The sequence below is a fragment of the Lactuca virosa genome, chromosome 5, assembly GCF_052849685.1.
Source record: "Lactuca virosa cultivar CGN04683 chromosome 5, Lactuca_virosa_CGN04683_v6, whole genome shotgun sequence".
NCBI lineage: Eukaryota > Viridiplantae > Streptophyta > Magnoliopsida > Asterales > Asteraceae > Lactuca > Lactuca virosa.
In genome coordinates this window covers 156,835,759-156,858,361 of record NC_136430.1, presented here as the reverse complement: position 1 = coordinate 156,858,361, position 22,603 = coordinate 156,835,759, and the positions used below count along the sequence as shown (strand labels likewise).

The following is a 22,603-nucleotide window of genomic DNA, read 5'->3' as shown; positions in this document are numbered from 1 at the left end:
TACTTAAGCAACCATGAGGAGGTGACCATAAGCATGAATAACCCCGAACACCTTTTTAATGATTGTCGCACATAGGATGACATAGGAAAATCCTAAATAAATTGGTCATTAGTATTAAATGTGTACAAAAACAGCAAATACTTATTTTGCAACAAAAAATATTAAGGATTAAATGTGCAAAAGAATATTAAGGACTAAATGTGGACAAAGTGAAAAATATATTACCCTATTAAGTAATTTTTTTCCGGTTTACCTGAAATAGCCGATCTTAAGGACCGAATGTGTACAATTAAACAAGTTGAAGGGCAAATGTCGACGAAAAAAAAACTCAGTAACTATATATATAAAAAAATTGAAAAATATATTACATTTTAAAGTCATTATCCCTCTAACAACCTAAAGTCATTAGCGTGTTCGACACTCAGCTTTTGGAAGCTTCTAGCTTCTAGCTTTTAAGAAAACGCTAGTTAAAAAGAAAAAGTCTCGTTCGACGACAGAAACGTTTAGCTTTTAGCCTAAACAAAAAGCTCAAAAATCAAAAGCTGCATGGAGTAGCTTTCAACAAAAAGCTCCAAAATCAAAAACTACCCGTTACCCGCTACCAGCTACCCGCTAGTTTTGCCTACCATCCCTAGATGAAAAGTAAATTACTCGGTCAAACAACCCTGGTCATTATATCAAGAAAACTAAAAATGGATTATTGAACCCTTTAAGGAGTCATCCGGTTATAGAAACCTTTCTTTCTCTCTATTATATACATATAAATAGCTCAAGCTTTGATATCTACAAGAAGATCGTCAACCACTTTAAAAGGTCTCCGGCGAACGAAGAAAATGGATCGTTACGCAATCCTCCTTCTTATTGCTCCCTTGATCGTCGCAGTGGTTCACGCCCGTGTCACGGCGGATGATTTCATCAGGTTGCCGTCGGACAAACTTGATTCCGTTGCCGTGGAAGATGACTCCCTTGGTATACGATGGGCTGTATTGCTTGCTGGATCTAATGGCTACTGGAATTACAGACATCAGGTTATCCTAGCTCCAAACTATTTACTAGTTTACTTGCTAATTTGGTCCTGTTAACTAATTGGTTTATCCATGACAATTAAACAAAATTTCGACGCTGATTGAATTTCTGTGAAGGATTATTTAGAGAAAATTCAATCTACTCCTACATATAAGTGTATATAGAGGTTAGTCTAATTGGCCAGTTTTGGATTATGTTATGCTCTGACAGCTGTCACTTTTTTTCTATTGTATTTGGTACATGTGAAGTTACTAGTTTACTGGTTAATTTGGTCCTGTTAACTGTCATGCTGTTGTATTTTCTTTGTCCTGTTAATTGATTGGTTGCCAAAATCAATCTTTTGAAAGTCATGCTTGTAATAAGGGCTATACATCTTTATTCAGTCCCACATAAGTGTCCTGCTAGTAAGAAGGTGAGATTGATAAGTGAGGTGTCATGTTCATTCATCTTAGGCTCACCTGCTTGGCTCTGGTGTTACCTCTAACCTCTCTTACCTTGGCTGTGGGAGCTGTTGGTGGAGACAGCCCTTTTTACATCCCTATGCAACTAGAATATATGTAGGTCACTTCTTTGGTCCAAATAAACATAAAGAGTTAATTTATAGAGAACATCAATCATGCTACAAAACTTACCACTTTTTTCCTTTCTCAATGAGAGAAGCTAGGATGTTTATATGAAAAGAAGTTGCGGCCTTATGTTTATGCTCTTATAGATAAAAAAAAAAACATTAGGATTTATAAGCTATATTGTAACAACCCATCTCTGATGGAAAAAAGAGTGAGGATGGTTTGAAGTGACAGATTCGTGTAACGTGGATAGGCAATGGCCATCATGGTTTTAAGCTGATGAACAGGTTATTGGGATGATCTCTCTAATTTTAGACTCAGGGGTTACAAAATGGTATCAGAGACAGTAGTAGCAGCCTCTGAATCCCAAGACTCACAAGGGACATTATGAGTTCCCCCCGTCTTTCATGTTTCACAGCTCAGGGAAATCATACAGGTCAACCATTGTTATTTTACCTTTTTAGTAGTCTGTTGTTGCTGAGCTGCTATTAGTAGTGAAAGTCAGGTTAGTGTTTTGAGAGATTGGAATCTTCCTGGGAGGGTCTAGCACCTCGAATAGCTAGAGAGTTTTTTTTTTATCCTTTCTGGCTTATTACTTTTGTGTTCTTGTGTGTTGTTTGCTAAATCTGAGCAAGGCATAATAGCATCTTCCTAGGTATTGATTCTGTGTGTAAGCATGCTACCAATAACTTCCGTTATGGATTTAGGATGATTTTTTAGGTTATAAGACTAGTCCCAGTAACATTAGGCATGTTCCTGAAGTTTGGAGCATCATTTTTGTCAACAAATGCAGAAAGGTTGAAATACTGGTAGTTGAGTTTGCTGTTTGTATAAAAAAAAAATATACATCTAAGCTATAGATGAATGGGGATGTGGTGCTACACAACAGATGAAAGCTGTCTATTCTTGGTAAAAAATTTAAATAATTTATTTTAAGATGAAATTGATGAGTTCCGAAAGTTGCTGGCGAAAGGAGATTATTAGCATTGGAACGATGGAAGAAGAAGTAGGATTAATTATATCGAAATGTGTTATTTATATGCGAAGAATTGTTAATTTTTTTACCCATAATCGATGAGTTCCAGTTGCAAAATGGTGTGATGTTTAAATTCTGTTGGATGATTATTCTGTGTTTGTTTGTTGAATAATTAAAAAAGGCTTCATTTTTGTTGTTCAGGCTGATGTATGTCATGCATACCAAATCTTGAAAAAGGGTGGCATTAAGGATGAAAACATTGTGGTTTTCATGTATGATGACATTGCAAATAATGAGGAGAACCCCAGGCCTGGAGTCATTATTAATAGCCCAGATGGCGATGATGTATATCATGGAGTCCCAAAGGTTTAAAATTTTCTTTTGCACTCACTCACTCATTTCTTGGAATGTGAGAGAGAGATATTTGGTGTTTGCAGGATTACACTGGGGAAGATGTGACTGTGGACAACTTCTTTGCTGTTCTGCTTGGAAATAAAAGTGCAGTTAAAGGGGGAAGTGGAAAGGTTGTGAGCAGTGGCCCAAATGATCACATCTTTGTATATTATACGGATCATGGTGGTCCAGGTGTGCTCGGTAAGCTTCTACTAAATTTCAAAAAAAATTTCATATGATGGTCACGGACTTGGAAGTTGAAAAAGAAAACTTTATTGTTGGACTATTTTGAAGAGACCGCACCTCACCTTAAGTAATGCTTATGATATACATACAGATTTTTGGAACATGCAGTGTCGGATGATTGTTTTTTTTTTTTTTTTTAATTCATACTGGTTAATAACATCTTCAGGGATGCCAACAAATCCTTACATGTATGCTAATGATCTGATTGAGGTCTTGAAGAAAAAACATGCTTCTGGAACATACAAAAGCATGGTACGTTTTCCCCTCCTTCAACATCAAATGAGTTTTTAATCCAAAAAATTGTCGTCTGTGGTAAAAGACGTATTGTCAAAAAGAGTCCTAGAGAGCTTGTCCAGTGCTGTAACAAATATTATATATATCAACTTTTTTTTATGATGAATAATATATGATGTGCAGGTATTTTATCTTGAAGCATGTGAATCTGGAAGTATATTCGAGGGACTTCTCCCTGAGGGTTTAAATATATATGCAACGACAGCATCTGGTCCAGATGAGAACAGTTGGGGTACTTACTGCCCTGGAGATTATCCCAGTCCACCTCCAGAATATGATACCTGTTTGGGTGATTTGTACAGTGTTGCATGGATGGAGGACTGGTATGTTTCTTTAACAATAAACTAAAACTTTAGTTTCTAACTGTATATATATATATATATATATATATATATATATATATATATATATATATATGTGGAACCCAAGATTGTCTCACCAAAAGAAGCCCTTGTACAGAGAAGGGGGACTCCAACATATATAAGACCGTGTTGCACCGATGTGGGATAGACTAACACTACCCACCCACCCACCCACTCCTTAGAATGTCAGTTCCATTCCGTTCCTCTGTTGGAATATTCACAAACTCCCACTAATTTCATTCAATTCAATTCCAATCCTTTCATTTCTATAAATTACTTAAATACCCTTTCTATTAACATTGTAATATGTTTGTCTCTTCTTTCTATTGTTAAAATTTTGCAATTTCTTTTAATTTTCATTTGTAAATTGATAAATTTATGTTAATATGTGTTTTGAAAAGGTTTCATGAACAAGACGTTAAGAAAAGGGTTTTATCTAAATATTTCAACAAGTTGTGTGGAAAAAGTGCAATTCTGTTGTTTATTTCTATTTACAAACCAAAGAGAAATATTCAAAAGTTTCCATTGCGTTAAGCAAACTTTCAGTTCTGTTAACTTGCAATTCGTTTGATGGATTCCAATTGTGTTCTCAACATTATGCGAACTGAACTCCCTTTTGATGTTTGTCTTGCCAAGTTTTCTCTTAGATCTTGTTTGAGACACATCAAGTTTTCCTAATGAGAGACGTCATTTGATTGGACATAACAAAAAATGTTTGGCTATTGATCATATATCTAAAATGCTCTTAAGAAGGACAAAACTAAGAAAACTTAGGATCAAAAGTAAGAGCTACAAATATCAAATGGTGATTGTTAATGGAGGCAGACAAGTCTCCGAAAAAGAAAATCTTGCATTTTTGGGGGATGCCCTCCCTACAAAGAATTTATTTTAAGTTGGTCATATCCATATCCATATCCATATCCATATCCCTGTCCTGCCTAACTGGTTCTCTCTCCTTGTTGATAGTGATGTACACAACCTGCGAACAGAAACAATCAGGCAGCAATATCATCTGGTAAGATTTCATTTTGTTTTCAGTATACAACCTGAATATGAATTAGAATTATATATGTTTTAGATGATGTAAATAAAAGGGTTAAACAACAAAGTTTGCTAGATTTCAATTTAGAAGTAAAAGATTGAATATTTTTACATGTAAGGTTTTGCATAATTCCTATTAGTTGGTACATTGATTTGATGCAGGTTAAAGAAAGAACCTCAAATGGAAATGGTTATTACGGATCCCATGTAATGCAGTACGGGGACTTGCAGCTTAGCAACGATGAAGTGTACTTGTATCTCGGGGCAAACCCCAAAAACCAAAACTTCACATTTGTTGATGGGAAACCATCAAGATCAAGATCATCATCTTCTTCAAAAGCTGTCAACCAGCGTGATGCCGATCTCTTACATTTCTGGCATAAGGTTTGTCCTTTATTTAGTTTAGAGATTTGGTTTGGTTAGTAATATAAGCTGTCCTGGTGTTGTGTTGTGACTTGTGACTTGTGATGTGGCAGTACCGCAAGGCTCCGGAAGGATCTGTTAGAAAGATGGAATCCGCTAAACAGTTTGCAGAAGCAATGTCTCACAGGATGCACATTGACAGCAGTATAAAACTTGTGGGGAACCTTTTGTTTCCAATGGAATCCAAGCTGCTCCCACCTGCACCTGCAGGCCAACCTCTTGTCCATGATTGGGACTGTCTTAAAACATTTGTAACTCTTCCCCCTCCCCCTCCCCCTCCCATTTTCATTTCATTTTATTATTACCTACTCTTTGATATATATATATATATATATATATATATATATATATATATATATATATATATAGATGGAAAAAAAATGGTTTCTTTTTCTTTTAAACTTTTCACTAATTTGATTAAACTCCAAATTTATCTTCTAACCTTAACTAGAAAGTATATATATATATATATATATATATATATATATATATATATATATATATATATATATATAATCTTACTAGTTGTGTGACCCGTATGTTATACGGGTTGGATAAAACAAAAATATTAAATATGAAGGGTTAAACAAAAATTTATTTAGATTTGAAATTTAAAATTTAAAATTTGAATTTAAAAGGAAACATATTAAATACTATATGAGTAGGTAATATTGTCATTTATTGGTTATTTTTAATTAAGACAATTATTAATTGAGGTGTAAATATGATGTGTTAATTAATAAAAGATAAAAAAATGAAAAAATGACAAATGGAAAAACATTTATTCAAAAATACCAAAAAATGACATGTGTCCAAGTTAATGAGAAGGTGACATGTGGCAAAATTATTTTCATTTATTAGGGAGGATTTGGGTAGAGTGAGCTTGCTTTTTATGTTTAGTATTAAATAAAAGTTCCATCATTGCTATTAAATAAAGGTATAAGACTAGAGCTAAACAAACTATTTACATATACTATAAAAAAAAATTATATGAAAATTCATTCCATTACTACATTTGAAGCTAAAAAGTACTTATTTTTTCCTTTCTACACTTTCAATTAATAGTTTATAGAGCATATTGTTTGAATCTCTTTTTTTCTGAACAGAATATCTTGTGCACTTTCAGTTCTTTTATAGCATCCTACTTTACTTTTTTGTTTATTACATAATTGTAGTTTCATTTTTCCTTATTTAGGCTTTATCTTCCTAATTACAACATTGTAGTCCGGTTTTTTTTAGGACATTTAACTTAAAAAAATCTAGTTATAGGTATAGCAATAAACATATCATTGGTAGATGAATTTGTATCTGATGTTTTGTATGAATCAGGTGAGGAGTTTTGAGACACATTGCGGGTCCCTGTCACAGTACGGCATGAAACACATGCGTTCCATAGCTAACTTTTGCAATGCGGGGATCACAAAGGACCAGATGATGGAGGCGTCATCACAAGCATGCCCCACTTTTCCATCCAATTCTTGGAGTTCGCTAACCAATGGCTTCAGCTCTTGATATTAGATTTCGATTTAACAAAAATAGCTATCATTGTATTATTATTGTATTCATGCTTTCAGTCTTTTAACTATAACTATATACATTCCGTCTACTTTGGTTTGGTGTGGTGTAAATTGAAAATATTCAGTCCTTTGTACATACAATATTGAAAGCTTGCATGTTTGCCCTTGTGGCAACCATCTATATAAGTCGGGTCGGGTAACATTTTGAATACTAAAGCATATCCTTCTAGGGGACGGGTCTACCATGAAACTATCTATGTAATGCCTAATTAAGGTGTGTTTGGATTGTTTCCTGTCTTATAACCCAACTTCATAAACATTACTTACATTACTTAATACAGTATACAAATTTGTATCAACAGTATTCAACCCAAACACCTAATTGTTAATTAGAAGCCAAAAACAAGAAATCACCAACTTCCAAAGCAGAAGAATATGTTAGACATGGTCTTAAAGATAGGAATTTGCTGCTATATAATCGCTTAGAATTTCGAATACTTTCATATATTCAAGTTATATTAACAAAGAAATGCATACATTGTCTTGTAGTAGTAATCCCATCTATTTAGTGATTATTAAGACCAACCCTATTGCCAACGGAATTGGGAAGTCGGTCATTAAAATAAGTTTAGAAAAAAAAAATTCTTTCAGAAAAAAGTCTCGTGCATGTACCAACTACAGTGACCGAGTACCTTCACATCATTCAAAACGATCTTTGCATCATATTCACTTATCAAAAACACTTTTCTAATCACTTAGCTGTCGATGATCATTTCATGTACCAACACTTCCCCCCTAAGTGACCTCGCATCAATCTTCTCACTTCAACAGATTGAAGAACCTCAACAAGAACTTCTAAAATCTTCTAACACCCATCAATCATTCAATCCTTTCTCGCAAGTGATCCTTCACTTCAGTTGAGTTGAGGTGCAGGTAGATCTATTCACCGCATTGAAGATTCCTTTTAAGTGAGTGTTTGTGCATCTTGGAACTTAGATGCAGGAAGGAACTTCTTTTTGGTAGACTTGTTTTCACGAAATATGAGACAAAGATCTGGATGGTTGGTAGCACTAAATTTGAGTTCTTGAATGCCTTCGCCTAAATATTGAACTCTCAAGTGGAAGTAACTCTACAACATTTGAGAGGATTCCATTTAGATAAACATCAATGGAAGCGAAGTCAAGATGTAAAGATTTTAGAAAGTCGTAAACATTAAAGTAAACTGGCTTGAAGTGATGATACTTCTCAATCTCCCCATGAAATACCCTGGCAATAAAGAAGATCTCTTTAGGGTTCATGTTCTTAAACTCAGCTTGGGTTCTTCAATACTCTTTTCCATTGCACTCAAGTCTATACTGGTAGAAGTGTGATCGTTTGAAGGATCTTCTTTTGTAGTACTTCACATGCTGATCCTTTTCCAATGACCATACCTCCTTAGTTTCTTTTTGATGTTTGTTGTGGAACAAACATATTCTTTCAACTTCTAAAGGAAATCTCTTGGATTCAGGAAAAGTTAGATCAAACTCATCAAAGACTTAGAAGAATGCACCATTTAGAGATAGTTGAATGTCCCCATAGTTGTTCTTGTAAGGAGATGCGAAGGTGGAATGAGGAACATAATCTTCATCAATCAGTCGTTGAATGAGATTTACCCATGATTGGACTAATGTTTCGTCCATAGTGATGTCCACTCCATAGTTTTGAAATATTTATTCTATGAACTTTGCAGCTCTCTAATCTATTTTCTTTTGCACCGTAGTAGGATAATCAATATCCTTGTATTATGAATATTTGATCTCAACATTTGTATCAACTTGTATTGTGGTATGGATTGGAGGAGGAAGAGGGATTTATGTTGTCTTTGGTGGAGTGGAAGGAACTTCGGTTTGAATGATGTGGGAGTTTTCCCTATGGATTCATTGGATGAGAGATTGACTAAAGTCAATTGAATATGTGGTGAAGTTTGATCCGATTATAGTGGGATTATTTCATCAATCTTTCCTCTTTTGAGAAAGATGTCCCTGCCCTCTCCTCAAACTTGTTACCCTTCAAAGATTGCAACAAATTAAGAACTTTTGAGAATGATGATTGCGTATGGGCGTTTGTAATGCCCGGTCTCCAGGTAAAATTCTTAAGATATAAGTATTCTTGAGTTTGTAAGCTGACCCAGTATGCTGGGTGTAATCATGGTACGTTGGGCGTACCATGGCGAGCTTTGGACACGAGGTTTCCCCCTAGTACGCTGGGCGTATATATGGTTCGTTGGGCGTACCAAATCCATATGTAAATCCTAAATTTTAGGGTTTGGACCCTATTTAAGCAACCTTATGCCCCAAGGTTCTCTCATTGTCAGCCTCCATTGTCCCTAAAAGAATAATCTCAAACCCTAACCCATTTTTAGAGATAATTGATCCTTGTATGTGTTTGGTGCATCTTGAAGAGGAAGAAACTTGGTGAAGGAGCACTGATCAAGTTGGAGCTTGTAGATCCAGAGTTTATTCATCCTTCTCAGCTTCCTAGAGGTATAAAGTCTTGACTTTGGCTATTCTATGTTTAGATTTAGGACTAGTTGAGATTTGAGCATATTTTGGTCCCATAAGTGAGTTCTTGTGGGTAAATGTTACTCCAAAAGATTTGAGTTGGCCCTTTTGATGTTTCTAAGGTTCCTAGTTCATAAAGTTAGCATCTTGATGGTTGTAGATCAACCATGCATGAGTTAATGATCATTTAATGGAAGTAGAATGCTAAATCTTAGGTTTGAGTCTCTTTGAGCCATGCAAAGGCATCAAGTTGGTGACCTTATCGTTTAAGACATTCCCCAAGAGCTAGATCTGTAAAATGGATGTATGGACTTAAAGCATTAAGTGCTTAATGGCGATTTGGAAAGCTGGAGTGTACGTCGGGCGTACATTGAGCATACACGTCTGAGTCCCCGTTTCCCTTTGGTAGCGAAGCTGTACGCCGGACGTACTCAGGTGGTACGCTTAGCGTACTCACCAGGCCCGTTCCTTTTTGGGTTTTAGGTCTCTTGGGCCTTGTTGGGCCTAAGGTATTCTGGGCTTGGGCCATGGGTTGGGGGAGCCCATTAAGGGAAGGGTAAAATGGTCTTTTACCCTAGGAGTCGAGATTAAGGATTCATACTCCCAGTTATGGTTTATGGTATATCTGTTAATTAGGGTTTTATTATTTGTGATTTCATGTGGGGATTTTCCATTTCAGCAGCCAGAGTGTTATTTGTTTATCAACGGATCGAGGTGAGTCTTCTCACAGTGTTTGGTGGGTCGAAGACACCAATACAGACCTATAGATTATTTTTATTAGAATGTTAGCTGTCTGTATGACTCTTGCATGGTTTGTATGTATTTGTATGTGTGTCGGGCGGGGCCCAATGCCAGGCGAGGCTTGTTGAGTATGTTGGGCAGGGCCCATCGCATGTTACTGGCAGATCTGTACTGGGCGGGGCCCGATGGAGGTCGGGTGGGGCCCATTGTATGTATGGTGTTTGGTATTTTGGGGGAAAGTCACTAAGCTTTGTGCTTACGATTTTCAGGTACTTCATGTTCGAAGAGGAAGAGCTCGGGATGATTATATTGCACACACCATGTTTTCCACATTATTGACTATGATATATTTTGGATATCGATGATATACTTTGATTTCCCATTTTGGTTTCTATGAACAAGTGTTAGTTGGATGTTTATCTAATATAAAAATGAAATTTTTGGTTATAAATTTTGGGACGTTACAAGTTGGTATCAAAGCCTTGGTTTGAGGGATTTGGGCATACTCTCAGGTGTGTCTGAACTCAAACTGAGGATTTGGTAAGTCTTTCATAAAAGAAAATGTTTTCTAAAATATTTTCTAATAAAAGAAAGGGGTGTGGCGCATGTAATCGACTGATCTTAAGTAAGTCTTCCCAAAATACCCACACATGTTATATGTTTTATGTTGTGATATGAGAATCACATGCTAGATTAGGGCTTAAGGATCTGCTCAGGATTGCATGATAGAATGCTAGGAGAGATGCCGTTATGTGCCTATTATATGACCTTGTAGATCTGCATGCTAGTATTGGATCAATTATAGAATAGAATGACATGTTTAGGTTATGCATTGATTCAGATTACTCAATGCTCGAATGTTGCGTGCTTTGTGCTTTTAGGCGTTCTCATTAATATTGACTAACTATTAAGCGAATGTGTGAGGTTACATACTATCGAGACTAGATAATTTTAGAAGGTTAAGTTTAAATCTATTGCATAGCTCTTGTTGGAGTCCAGCCGTTGTGGTGTGAGACCTTTCAGTCGAAGAATTATCTAGTATCATTAATATGTAATTGTATTCGTGAGGTGGTTAGGTGGTATTATAGGGAATTCCTTTTGCAGCTGATAGTGGAGAGTGGTGTGATGGTAGCCCTAGGAGAGCCTAGGAGATGTCTCAGTATAGTGAGTGTTTGCTATGTAAATGATAGTTCGGATTGATAGAAAAGTAACTTGGAGGATTTAGGACAATCTTCGAGGAAAGTACATATAGATGTGGAAGGTAGTATTGGGCCCGTACTATTGGAAGCAGAGGATCCGTACTCGAATACAGGAAAGTCATGATGGGACCAAGGAAACTTGTAGTGTTTTTGAATATTTGAGTGCTTCCTAATGGTTTTTTGGTTTATTTTCAGTATGGTGATCACTCGAGGAGGTTCAAGTTCTGGTGAGGGATTGGGTTCAGGCTTTGGACCCGGATCCGTGGATGATCAGATGCGAGAGTTCATTTCGTCTGATATTACCTGCAACATTCTGAAGCAGGCTCATGTGATCTTTGGTTCAATCAAGGAGGGTATTATGGAATTGATGGATGAGAGTCTGAGCGCATTCCATACTGAGATGGTGGATTTGGTGGGTGCATGCTCTTTGACTTTTCGAGAGTTTTGTGCATGTGGGGCTCTTGATTTCTTCGGGAAGAAGGACCCCATTGCTAGCAGACGTTGGTTGGCGGACATCAGGAACGCCTTCTGGTCTAGCCTCTGTCCCAAGTAGGTGAATGTTAGAATTGCATCCTGTCTTTTGAAGGACAGAGCTCATGATTGGTAGGAGGAGGTAGACCATGCCTTAGGAGGCGAGGCTATCGAGGCAACGACATGTGATGACTTTATAGTGAGGTTCATGGTTCAATTTGCACTAGTGATCGAGGTCCAGTAGTTGGCGAGGGAGTTTCTGGACCTTCGCCAGACTTCTGAGACAGTGTCAGAGATTACTCCCATGTTTAGGGAGAAGGCATTGCTAGTTCCGCGATATGTGGCGGACGATGAGATGAAGAAGGCACGATATCATGATATGTTGAAAGATGAGATACGAGAGTTTGTGAGTATATCCAGCTGCCAGAAATTGGAGGACATGATAGCTTGGGCTCGCGAGCGGGAGATTGTTTTTTGGAGTACGTGAAGAATAAGAAGTTGTTAGGTCTATATAGTGTTGTGTCAAATGTGTGCTTTATAGTTTAGTTTATTCCGAAATGGGCATGTCCAGGTTCGGAACTGCTTATTATCGTTGCCTATATATATAGCATGCATGTAACAAATTAGGGTAACGTATTTGAACCCTAACGCCATTTTTGTACGCTCTCACATAGAAGTTCCATCTTTGAGAACTCTTCTAGAGCCGTTTAATCAAAGAATTAAGCACACTTTTGATCATTTATTTCTTGTCATTAATTTTGCTCTCAAATATAGAATCTATCAATCATTATTATTTTCATAATTGGTATCAGAGCAGGAGATAGTGTAATTAATTCTCTATTATTTTGTTGAGTAAATGGTTTTACGTTTTTCTTAGATCTGTTCTTGTTGTCTCAATTGTTTCAATCGATTGTACATTACAGATCTAGATCTCTAGATCAACCTTGATCTCGATTCAAGTTTTACACATCTGGTTCTATATTAATTTTAGTGAATTCTTAACAATATGCCTAACGACGATCCTTACGCTCTTTCGTTCAATCTCTCAAGCAGCATTGGATCTACGACAAGGATTCCAATCCTCTTTCCAGAAGATTATGAAGTCTGGGCTCTTCACTTTAGAACATGGCTCTACTATATGGCAGGCAATAACATAGGAAACGTTCATGTATTCGGGTATTAGACAAGCAATCAAAACTATGGCTGATTATAATGCACTCCTTATTGAACATACTAATGTTTCAAACGATGAGAAGAATAAGCTAATGTCACACCCCCAAACCAGAACGGCGGAAATGTTTGGGGGTGGATGACTTTCATGTATAGTATCATAACAATTGAATAATAGAGATCAAAGCATTACAACCATCAAATTGATAATTTATAAGTTGTTACATTGTATTCAAATCATTGTTTGCTTGACATCAAATACATGTGACAAAATATATGACTTGATGTTGTAGCACTTCATCCTTAAAAACCATTTTTTATTACCTGTTTACTGATTTCCTGAGAATACAAGTAGTTTTGAAAAGAGTGTCAACAATTAAGTTGGTGAGTTCATAAGCGTTTTGTATGAGAGAAATTGGTAGTTTTTCCTTGAAAAATGATAGAGTGTCATTTCAGAAAATCCAATATTTTCTTTAAAATGAACTGTAAGTCTTAAATCCAAAGACTAAAAATGTAAGTAGTGTTGTACTGAAAAATAGTATTATGACGTTTTATCTTTATATGAAACTACTTGTATGTTATCCCCGTAAACCAAATGTTTTGTTAATACCCCATGTGAGTTATCATAACCATGCTAATGACTGATATGCCTGCTACGACGTTCTTCAGGCGTCGGAACTGTTATGACCTTTGTCACCCTAGACTTGTCGGTCTAACTGTAGCTAACAACTCAGGTGCGGGGTTGTCAATCCCGTATAGATCTATACACAAGTGGCACCCTCTCCCTACAAGAGACTCTGGTTATAATGCAAGACGTAATGTGTACTCTGGTAGGTACGGTGAAACCAAATGTCTCACAAAATTGTATCAACCGGTTTACGTGTACTGAAAACCCTTTGTAAATGTAAGTATTATCCTTCCATGGTGGTTACACAATGTAAAAAATAATTATACTTTTAAATAATTATTTCTTTGTCCCAAAAAAAGTAAAATAGTATGAATGCCCCATAAACTATACCTATTATAGTTTATAAAAATTGTTTCGCTGAAATGATGAATCCTTTGTATGTACCATATATATATATATATATATATATATATATATACACACATATTTGTGTAGAATAACATAGTGTATTTGTACGTTGATTTTCGTAGCATTGCATTTTTAGTCAAAACCTTGTATGTATATGTTTCACAATTAGGAAATAAAGTTGTTTCATAGATCTAGCATTTTGTATAACAAGTAACAAAACATATTTAACCATTTCGTATTTTAACACAAGTTTTCTTGTGTTTTACTTGTATTCCCCCCTAAAACATAGAAAATCTCAGAAAATGTAGGGGTATGAACTCACCTTGAGTGTGTTATTGGCTGGCTAACGAAGTGATGGGGATGATCTTCAAGTTAAAATACGTGAAGGTGTTCGTATCCTATAAGTATTTAACACACAATATTATGTGTATATTAGTTGAACTAATATGTAAGTATTATAAAAACACTGGATTAAACATAAGGAATACTTACAAAGATCCTAAGAATCAAATGAAGAACTAGTCTCCTGGGAAAGTTTGAAGGTGTTTCTGGGAAACTGTTTGAAGATTTGAAGATGTTGTTGGGGATAAAGCGTATGAGCTTGAAGATGTATGAAGTTGAGCTTGCTTCTTTGAGAGAAAATGAAGGAAATTTGAAGATGTAAATGAGGAATGTGATGGTGTTTTTAGCCTATTATATAGAAGAGGGGATAAGAGTGATGTGATGTTTGCATTGGTTTGTGTATTTTATCTCATTGGTAAAAGGATCAACCAATCGTATTGCAACACCATTGAATCAAATTGGTGATTTCGTCCAAGGCACCACCGAAATCACCTTGTACACCACTGAAATCACATGTGATTTCGGTTTAGGGAGGATTTCGGTCAAGCTAGGATTTTGGTTAAGTGGGATTTCGGCCATGACATGAGATTTCGGTCCATCTCAATCGAAATCTCATGGTTTTTGATTCCCAAAACCGAAAACCATTAAGCATGGCATAAATTCATGCTTTATGAATTATCTATTTGACTTTTGTTGACCCAAAATAGTCGGTTGTCACATTATCCCCCCGTTAGAGGGAATTTCGTCCCGAAATTAGTTCTAGAGTGGGCGCTCATGAACTAGGGAAAATATGTGGGTACTTTGGATTCAACCCACGCTCACTTGTATCACTTCATGGAATTTATCTCGAGTGATCGTGAGACGGTAATATCATATAAGCCTTCAAACCTAGAGATATGAGTTCTCGATTATGATTTGGTTGTGCATTAATTGTACGAAAACGCATCGGCAACTCGATGTTATAAAACGTGCTTTTGTGTGTGATTCAACAAATAGTTAGTACAAGCATATGAGTCGAAGTTTATCTGTTCCTTTTAGTCCTTGGAGGATTGAAAGCGATATCTGGGCCCCTTGATGATTTTGTTTTGACTTATGTGTCGGGCCCGGTCAGAACCAAATTGATGTGTTCAGTTTAGTTCTATGTCAAACAAATCGGAAATCGGGAAACAAACTGCTAGACAATAAGTATGCCATTGTTCCATGTATTTGTCCGGCTGATATCTAGAGCAGAGGATTATATGATCACTTATCTTAAATGACGCATCATCATCTTAGTTCCGCGAGACTTTGAAAGAGCTACGATTGCTGGTCGGTTCCTGAAGTCATACTTGCAACTATAGTTATTAGACTTATCCAAGTGGAAGACTGTTGGATAAGGTGTCTACGTCCATAACTATATTTGGTATGTACTTGACCCGACTTGGCATGGTCAATTTGGGTTGCATGGCATCTCAACAATTGGATAGACAAAATGAGAATAAGGACACTTATGATTTGTTAATATATTCTAATATATTAATATGAAATCATATTATTTAATTAGTATTGACCAAGAATTAATTTGGAATTAATTTGTGATCAAAAGAGACTAATTAAATATATGATGATTGATTATGTAAATCTTTCATACTTATATAGTGGGCTTATGGTTCATGATTCACTAGATTGGGCTAGGACCCATTGGGTGCTCCATGGATGCTCAATGGAGGTTAAAACCCATGGATCATGGGGGAAATGAAAAGCCATGCACATTAGGGTTTACATGGTGTAACCCTACATGTGACACACTAGAGGGCTAGCCGATTTTTGAGTGAAAGTGTTATACTCTCAAGTTATTCCAAGAGTTGTGGTGTTGTGTGAAACATTTGAGGCATCACATTTGGGGTGCTAGGCTCACAAGGTCTTAAGGAATCCAAGCAACTACAAAGGTATGTCATTCTACTAGTTTTTTTATATTTCAAGTACCCCATGCCATGCTAGTTAGGATGTGAACCTTGGAAAATCAAATTTGCATGTATATTAGAGAAAACATAGATCCAAGGTTTCTAGGGTTGCATGTATACCATAGGAGTGTTAGAATGCTCAAAACCCATCAGTGGTATCAAAGCCTAGGCTTGTTTTTTTTGTATACTTGATGCAAAATGCTTTAAAAATTCGAAAATTTTGCCCACTGTTCAGTGAACTCGCCGAGTCCATGGGGGGACTCGACGATTCCATGTGTTAATTCATCCTACAAATTGTTTGATGATGTAATTCTTGATCTAAATGTTATTGATGGAGTTCATAATTTGTCCTCAAGTTATGGATTATCAAAAGTCACTTCTTTAAAGAGTCATTAAATAACCATAGGTTACATAAAATGAAGAGTATTCATTTTAATAGACCATTAAACTCATAAGTATGAAGTTGAAAGGTTTTGAATAGTTTCAAAAACTTTCCCTCAAGTTTTGAAATTTGTAAAGTCATTTTAAAAACTTTAATTCTAAACCCTAGAGTTTTAAAAGTTAAAATTCAACCCTTATACTTTATAGTATTATAAGTTATATATATATATATTTTATAAAGCATAATAATGTGGAGCCTACAAGAATTTTAAGACATTGATCTTAAAAACAAGGAAATGAACTCTTGACCCTTGGATCAAAATTGAATGGTAGATATTGAAAAATTGATGATCCATGTGAACATAGAATAACCAATCAGAATTGAAGGATAATATGTACAACCATTTGGAGCACAAATCTTAAAGAAACTACAAGTTGCATATGCACAACTTGTAAAGGAAAGAAATATGACACAGATTTTACATGTTGGTCACATGGATTGCCAACGTGTTTAATTTGGGTCGTTGATTTGTCTTGGGTCCAATGGTCTCCTAATTGATAACACACAAATACACCTTACAAACCCCTAACACTCTTCAGCCTCTCTCTTTCTCGATCGACTTTCCCTCTTCAACCCCGTCTTCTTCATTCCACAACCCGCTACTTCTACCATACCCACCATCAATCGTCACAGCTTAACATCGTATGCGCACCAGATCGACCTTCGTACCACCACTTACAACGATCACAACCAGCCATTAGCACCACATCCATCGCTGACGCACGATCTCGACCGTCAGCCTTCGTCTTCAACACATAACCACGCTCTCCCTCAAACGCCATTGGCGGATATAGATAACAAAAGTAAGCATGTGACCTTCACAACAATACACATTCCCGAATCTTATCTTTTCATGTTTTTCGTCCTTCTCCACCTAACTCAATCAGCACCTCCGCCACACACACACACACACAAATTCTACATACGAACCTGATTTTCATTACTCTTTATGTAAAATTATTGTTTTTTTGTATATCGGAATCCTATTTCCCCACTTCATTTCAAAAAGGTATGTTTTTCAGTACGCTCATGTATGCTTCCTGTAATATTTTCCTAGATTTTAATAAGTTCAATTCGTGTGTGTGATTATATTTAACTTTTTATATCTGAAGCAATAGATGTTATTTTCTGTATGCGCATGAATGTAACTTGATTATCAGATTTTTGACTTTTCAGATCTAAAACAATAGATAATATTTTCTGGAGAAAGATGCTTCGGGGCTGCATTTGAATTTGTGTGGTCTACAGATGTGATTATTCTGTTAGTAAAAGCGCATATGATATCAATTTTTTAAATAAATCACTTCATGTTTGTGCACTTCTTATTGTTGATTATTATCCATATCTTGATGTATGACGTCGGGAAAGGATTTAAATTTTAAAATACATGGATTTGTGAAAAAAAAAGGTGTAAAAATGGTTTGTTTGGGACTAACAACAATCTGTTTGGGTTGCTACAACAGTTTGTTTGGAAAAGTTACCTTATTTAGATAATGTTTAAATGCAACATTATATGTAGTTCTTTAATCTTATTTTTGAACTGCTTCATGATATTTGAGTTGTTCATTAGTTGACTTTAGTTTTATTTTGCCATTACAAGTTCTTGATAGGAAAACTAATCATAAAATCCGAAAATAATGGTATGAGCATTCCACTTCCATATCTTTTATGTTTTAATAAAAGATTTATAAAATATTAAATTTTCTACATGTACTTTATATGAGTATGACTATGAGTGTGTGTGTGTGTGGTGTGAGCAGTTTATTTTGTTAAGAGTTTTTTATTCCCTGCATTTAACTCATTTTTATATTTTTTCAGCATTGTTGTTTCATTGCATTTTACTTATTTACAACGTTTTAGCATTGATTTTTCCTGCATTTAACTAATTTTTATACAAAAAATGGAAGAACATAAATATCTTTAGCATTTAATTATTTTTATGAGTTAGTATAAGAAATGGCAAAGTACTTTCTTTTATTTGTTTTTAGTTTGAATGTATAACATAGCAACATACTTCATGTTTTCTAATAAAAAGGTTTTACTTTCATTTTGTTTTCCTTTTTAGTGCAGTGTACTTTAAAGGTCACTTAAAGCTATTCATGTATGTGAATCAAGATTAATAAAAAAGTTTTACTTATATTTGTATTAACCTTTTCATGTTGGTGTACGATTGAGGGGATAATTCATATTAACCACAAGTACAAGATATTTTCTTAACTTGTGGAGACTGTTGATATCGTTATATTGTGATCTTGGACATCGGTAAATAATCAAAGTTTATTTATTATGGATGCAGGATTGCTAGCAGAGAAGTTTCATGTTTTATGAGGACACTAAAGTAAGGGAAGACAAATTAGAAATAGATCTGACCATATCTTTTAGATTTTGTTAATTTGTGTATGTTTTTGTTTTTTATGGTTCGAGTATTTTCATTTCATCTAGCTCTTGTGGAGTGCTTTGATTTCTATTTGGGTACCACCAAATACGACATGATTTAACATTATTAAATATAATTATATAAAAAACGGAGAGTCGGTAATTATGTTTCTTTTTTTCATTGTGTGCGTTGTTAAGAAAAAAATTTACATTGTTTTACATAAAATATTAAAAAAACAAGAAAAATATTTTACAATACAAACTAAAATAAAACAAAAGTTATAAAACTAAAAGCTTATTAAATATCCAGCACAAAATAACTATTAGAGAATGACTACGTAAAAATTACTTTTAGAAGAAACATACCGTTTCTAATATTTTTATATGAAAAATATTTGTCTTAAGATAAAAGGAATACAATTATTTAATTAGATTTTCGGATTTTTAATTTTGCAATTTGAAAGTAGTCAAAGGTATCTTAGAAAAGTTGATAAAACAATTTTTTGAGCACGTGAGTTTATTGCTAAATTAGATTTGACTAAAATGTTGTTAGATATGTATTATTTAATTATATATAAAATTTAATAATTATATTCAAAAAACAAAGTGGATAACACGTTTAAGTAAATACATTTATCGGGTGTTTGTTTTTGGACAACAAATTTAAAAATAACTTGGACTTTTCATTTTCAAATTAAAGAAAAATCGATTTAAAATTATACCAAACAATATTATAAAAATATATTTTGACAGTAGACTGATTTTTGCAACGTAATTTTATACTAAACTTCATAAATCCTAATTTCTAACCATTAGAATATATTCCAACGTAATTATATTAAAGAAAATATATTAATTTTTTCTTATGTTTCACAATTATGAATCTATTCCACTGTATATTTATTGTAAATCAAAACAGAACATAATTTTATTTAGAACCTAAAATAGCAATGTATTTTTATTTTTAACAAAAAAAAAATAACATAATTTTATTTTTAATCAAAATAACAAAAGAATTTTATTTTTAATCAAAATAACAAAAGAATTTTATTTTTATCTGAAAAAGTGTACAAACTTCTATCATTAAAAAAAGCATACTTTATTTTTAACCCATAAAAGAAACATAATTTTATTATTAACAGAAAATAATGTGTTCAAATCAAATTCATCGACCGTTTAACAAAACATATCGCTTTTTTGATATTATATTTTTCATTTTCCCTTTATGAACACCACATTCCAAATAATCGGTAAAGTAAAACCAGAGCAATACATGACATCGGAAAGAAAACTATTCGACCCTCGTAGCTATGCACCTAGATAGAAACTATTAACCGCAAGGAACAACCCGACACAAAATAATAAGCCAAAAGCTGAAATTGACAGAAAACTGAAACTAATCGCCGCATGAACACTATTTTCATAAATTAATTATCTGCCCTGCCGCATTGCGCGGATACTTTAGTAGTATATATATATATATATATATATATATATATATATATATATATATATATATATATAAGATCAAGTCAGTCTTACCGGTAGTAGGCCTCATTCACGAAGCCAGTCTATAAGGGGGGTATAAGGTTGTTGCCTATAATTCTCATTAAAAGTATAATGATAAATATAAAGTAACTAACCTTTTATAAATTCCCAATCTTAGTTACTTTAGGAAAATGTGAAATAGGTGCTAACCCATGAAATTACAGTTTGTACCTTACCAATTCGTTGGTGGAGCATGTGTGGGTAACCAACACACTAACATGGACTAGTAAGAGTGGCAAATGGTGACTTAATATTTATCATAGATCAGTGGAGCGCGTGTGGGTAACTGGCACATCGATTAGGTGATAAAGATTAAGGATGCCAAGTTAATTTGCATGGTTATTCACACATTGTTTGTGATCCTCGGCATCTCAGTCACAAACTTGAGAGGGCACAATCGAGATTTAAACATGCCATTGAAAAGTTCAATGAATCTCAAAAGATCTAGGAGTTTCAATCCAATTAAAACCTAATAATTTATTTCGTTTTTCATGGTGGAAATTGGTGAATCGTCATTCGCCTACCTTCAAATATTTTATAGCTTGGATTACGACATCCCTCTTCCAAGTTATAAAGTATTGTGTTGGGTCCTAGCCTTAATACTACATTTGGGTGTCTTATTAAGGATTCAATATCTAATCTAAACTTGTCTTTCTTCTTTTCAGATGTCTTCTAACAATGCTGCTTCTGGCTCAAACCCTACCGACTCCTTCTCTCTCATGAACCTTTGTGGGAGAGTCATCTTTGATGGTTCAAACTTTAATGATTGGATCAGGAACATCAGGATGGTCACACGTTACGAGGACAAATAATATTTCCTCGACAAGGAGCTAAAGGAAATTGATGAGGCTACTGCTACTCTAGAGGAGATCGCTGACTTTAGGGAACATATGAGAGATGCTACCAAGATGGCATGTATCATGTTGGCCACAATGAAAGCTGAACTCTAGAAGTCCTATGAGTACTTTTACCCTTTTGAGATGCACATGGACCTGATGGACCGCTACCATCAAAGTGCTCGTCAAGAGAGGTATGAAATCATCTCTTCCATGATAACAACTCGAATGAAGGATGGTGAACCCATCACGGGCCACATGCAGAAAATGCAAAGGTTTGTGGACCGTTTGCTCAAGTTGAATGTGAACTTCCCCCGATGAGTTGGCTATTGATATCATACTGCACTCCTTACCTACTTGTTATGATCAATTCTGAATGACATATCACATGAACAAGGAGGAGGTCACACTTAGCAAACTTCAAGGGCTTTTGAAGACCGCTGAAACTGGTCTTAAAGGCAAATCGGTTGTTACCACTCCTACTCCTACCGCCGCCCCTGTTTTGGCAATCGGGAAAAGTATAGGGAATAAGAGGAAGACCCATTTGAAGGGTACCAAGGGAAAGTCTCTTGATGGCTCCTCTTCAAGTGGAACCAAATGCGGTTCTGTCACTCCTTCTTCCAACCCAAAAGAAGCTCAATGCTTCTATTATCAGGAAAAGGGGCACTGGAAACGAAAATGCCCCATGTACCTGCAAGATGTTAAGGATGGGAAGGTCAAGCCTACCCATACAGGTATTTACACTATATTGTCTAATAACTCACCACATACTACTTCTTGGGTTCTTGATACAGGTTGCGGTATTCATATATGTTCTGATTTGCAGGGCCTAAGAAGAAGTGAGGATGTGGAGCAAGGAAAGATAAACTTGATCATGGGGAATAGGAAAGCTTCACCTGTCACCAAGATTGGAGTTTATTCTTTGTTGCTAAGTAGTGGGTTAGTGTTAGATTTGAATAAGTGTTGTTACTCGTCTGAAATGGCGATAAATATTATTTCTTTTCACGGTTTGTACAAACAAGGGTTTACTTGTTCATTTGATAATGAATGTGGTGGTATTAATGCTTTTTATAATAACGATCTTTATTTTAAAGCATTACCTTGTGATGGTGTAT

At 35.1% G+C, this 22,603-nt stretch overlaps 1 protein-coding gene and 1 long non-coding RNA gene across 2 annotated transcripts; both read left to right on the top strand.

Annotated features, from left to right (window-relative positions):
• Positions 1-737: 737 nt before the first annotated feature.
• Positions 738-7,094, top strand: LOC145111637 (vacuolar-processing enzyme-like). The gene is made up of 9 exons (XM_079047899.1): positions 738-1,028; positions 2,770-2,934; positions 3,006-3,162; positions 3,374-3,459; positions 3,625-3,824; positions 4,830-4,878; positions 5,067-5,288; positions 5,381-5,578; positions 6,657-7,094. Exons 1-9 carry the CDS (start codon positions 834-836, stop codon positions 6,837-6,839), a joined length of 1,455 nt encoding a protein of 484 aa, XP_078904025.1. The 5' UTR covers positions 738-833; the 3' UTR covers positions 6,840-7,094.
• A 10,122-nt stretch (positions 7,095-17,216) lies between these two features.
• On the top strand, positions 17,217-19,270 carry LOC145112527 (uncharacterized). Its single transcript, XR_013710539.1, has 2 exons — positions 17,217-17,531; positions 19,025-19,270. It is a non-coding gene; the product is annotated as an uncharacterized LOC145112527 (long non-coding RNA).
• Positions 19,271-22,603: the final 3,333 nt, after the last annotated feature.

Excerpts from the sequence above, each read along its gene's own strand:
- LOC145111637 (XM_079047899.1), top strand. The coding sequence starts at position 834 with ATGGATCGTTACGCAATCCTCCTTCTTATTGCTCCCTTGATCGTCGCA. Across the intron at positions 2,935-3,005 it reads TATATCATGGAGTCCCAAAG|GATTACACTGGGGAAGATGT; the intron begins GTTTAAAATTTT and ends TGGTGTTTGCAG. Across the intron at positions 3,460-3,624 it reads CTGGAACATACAAAAGCATG|GTATTTTATCTTGAAGCATG; the intron begins GTACGTTTTCCC and ends TATGATGTGCAG.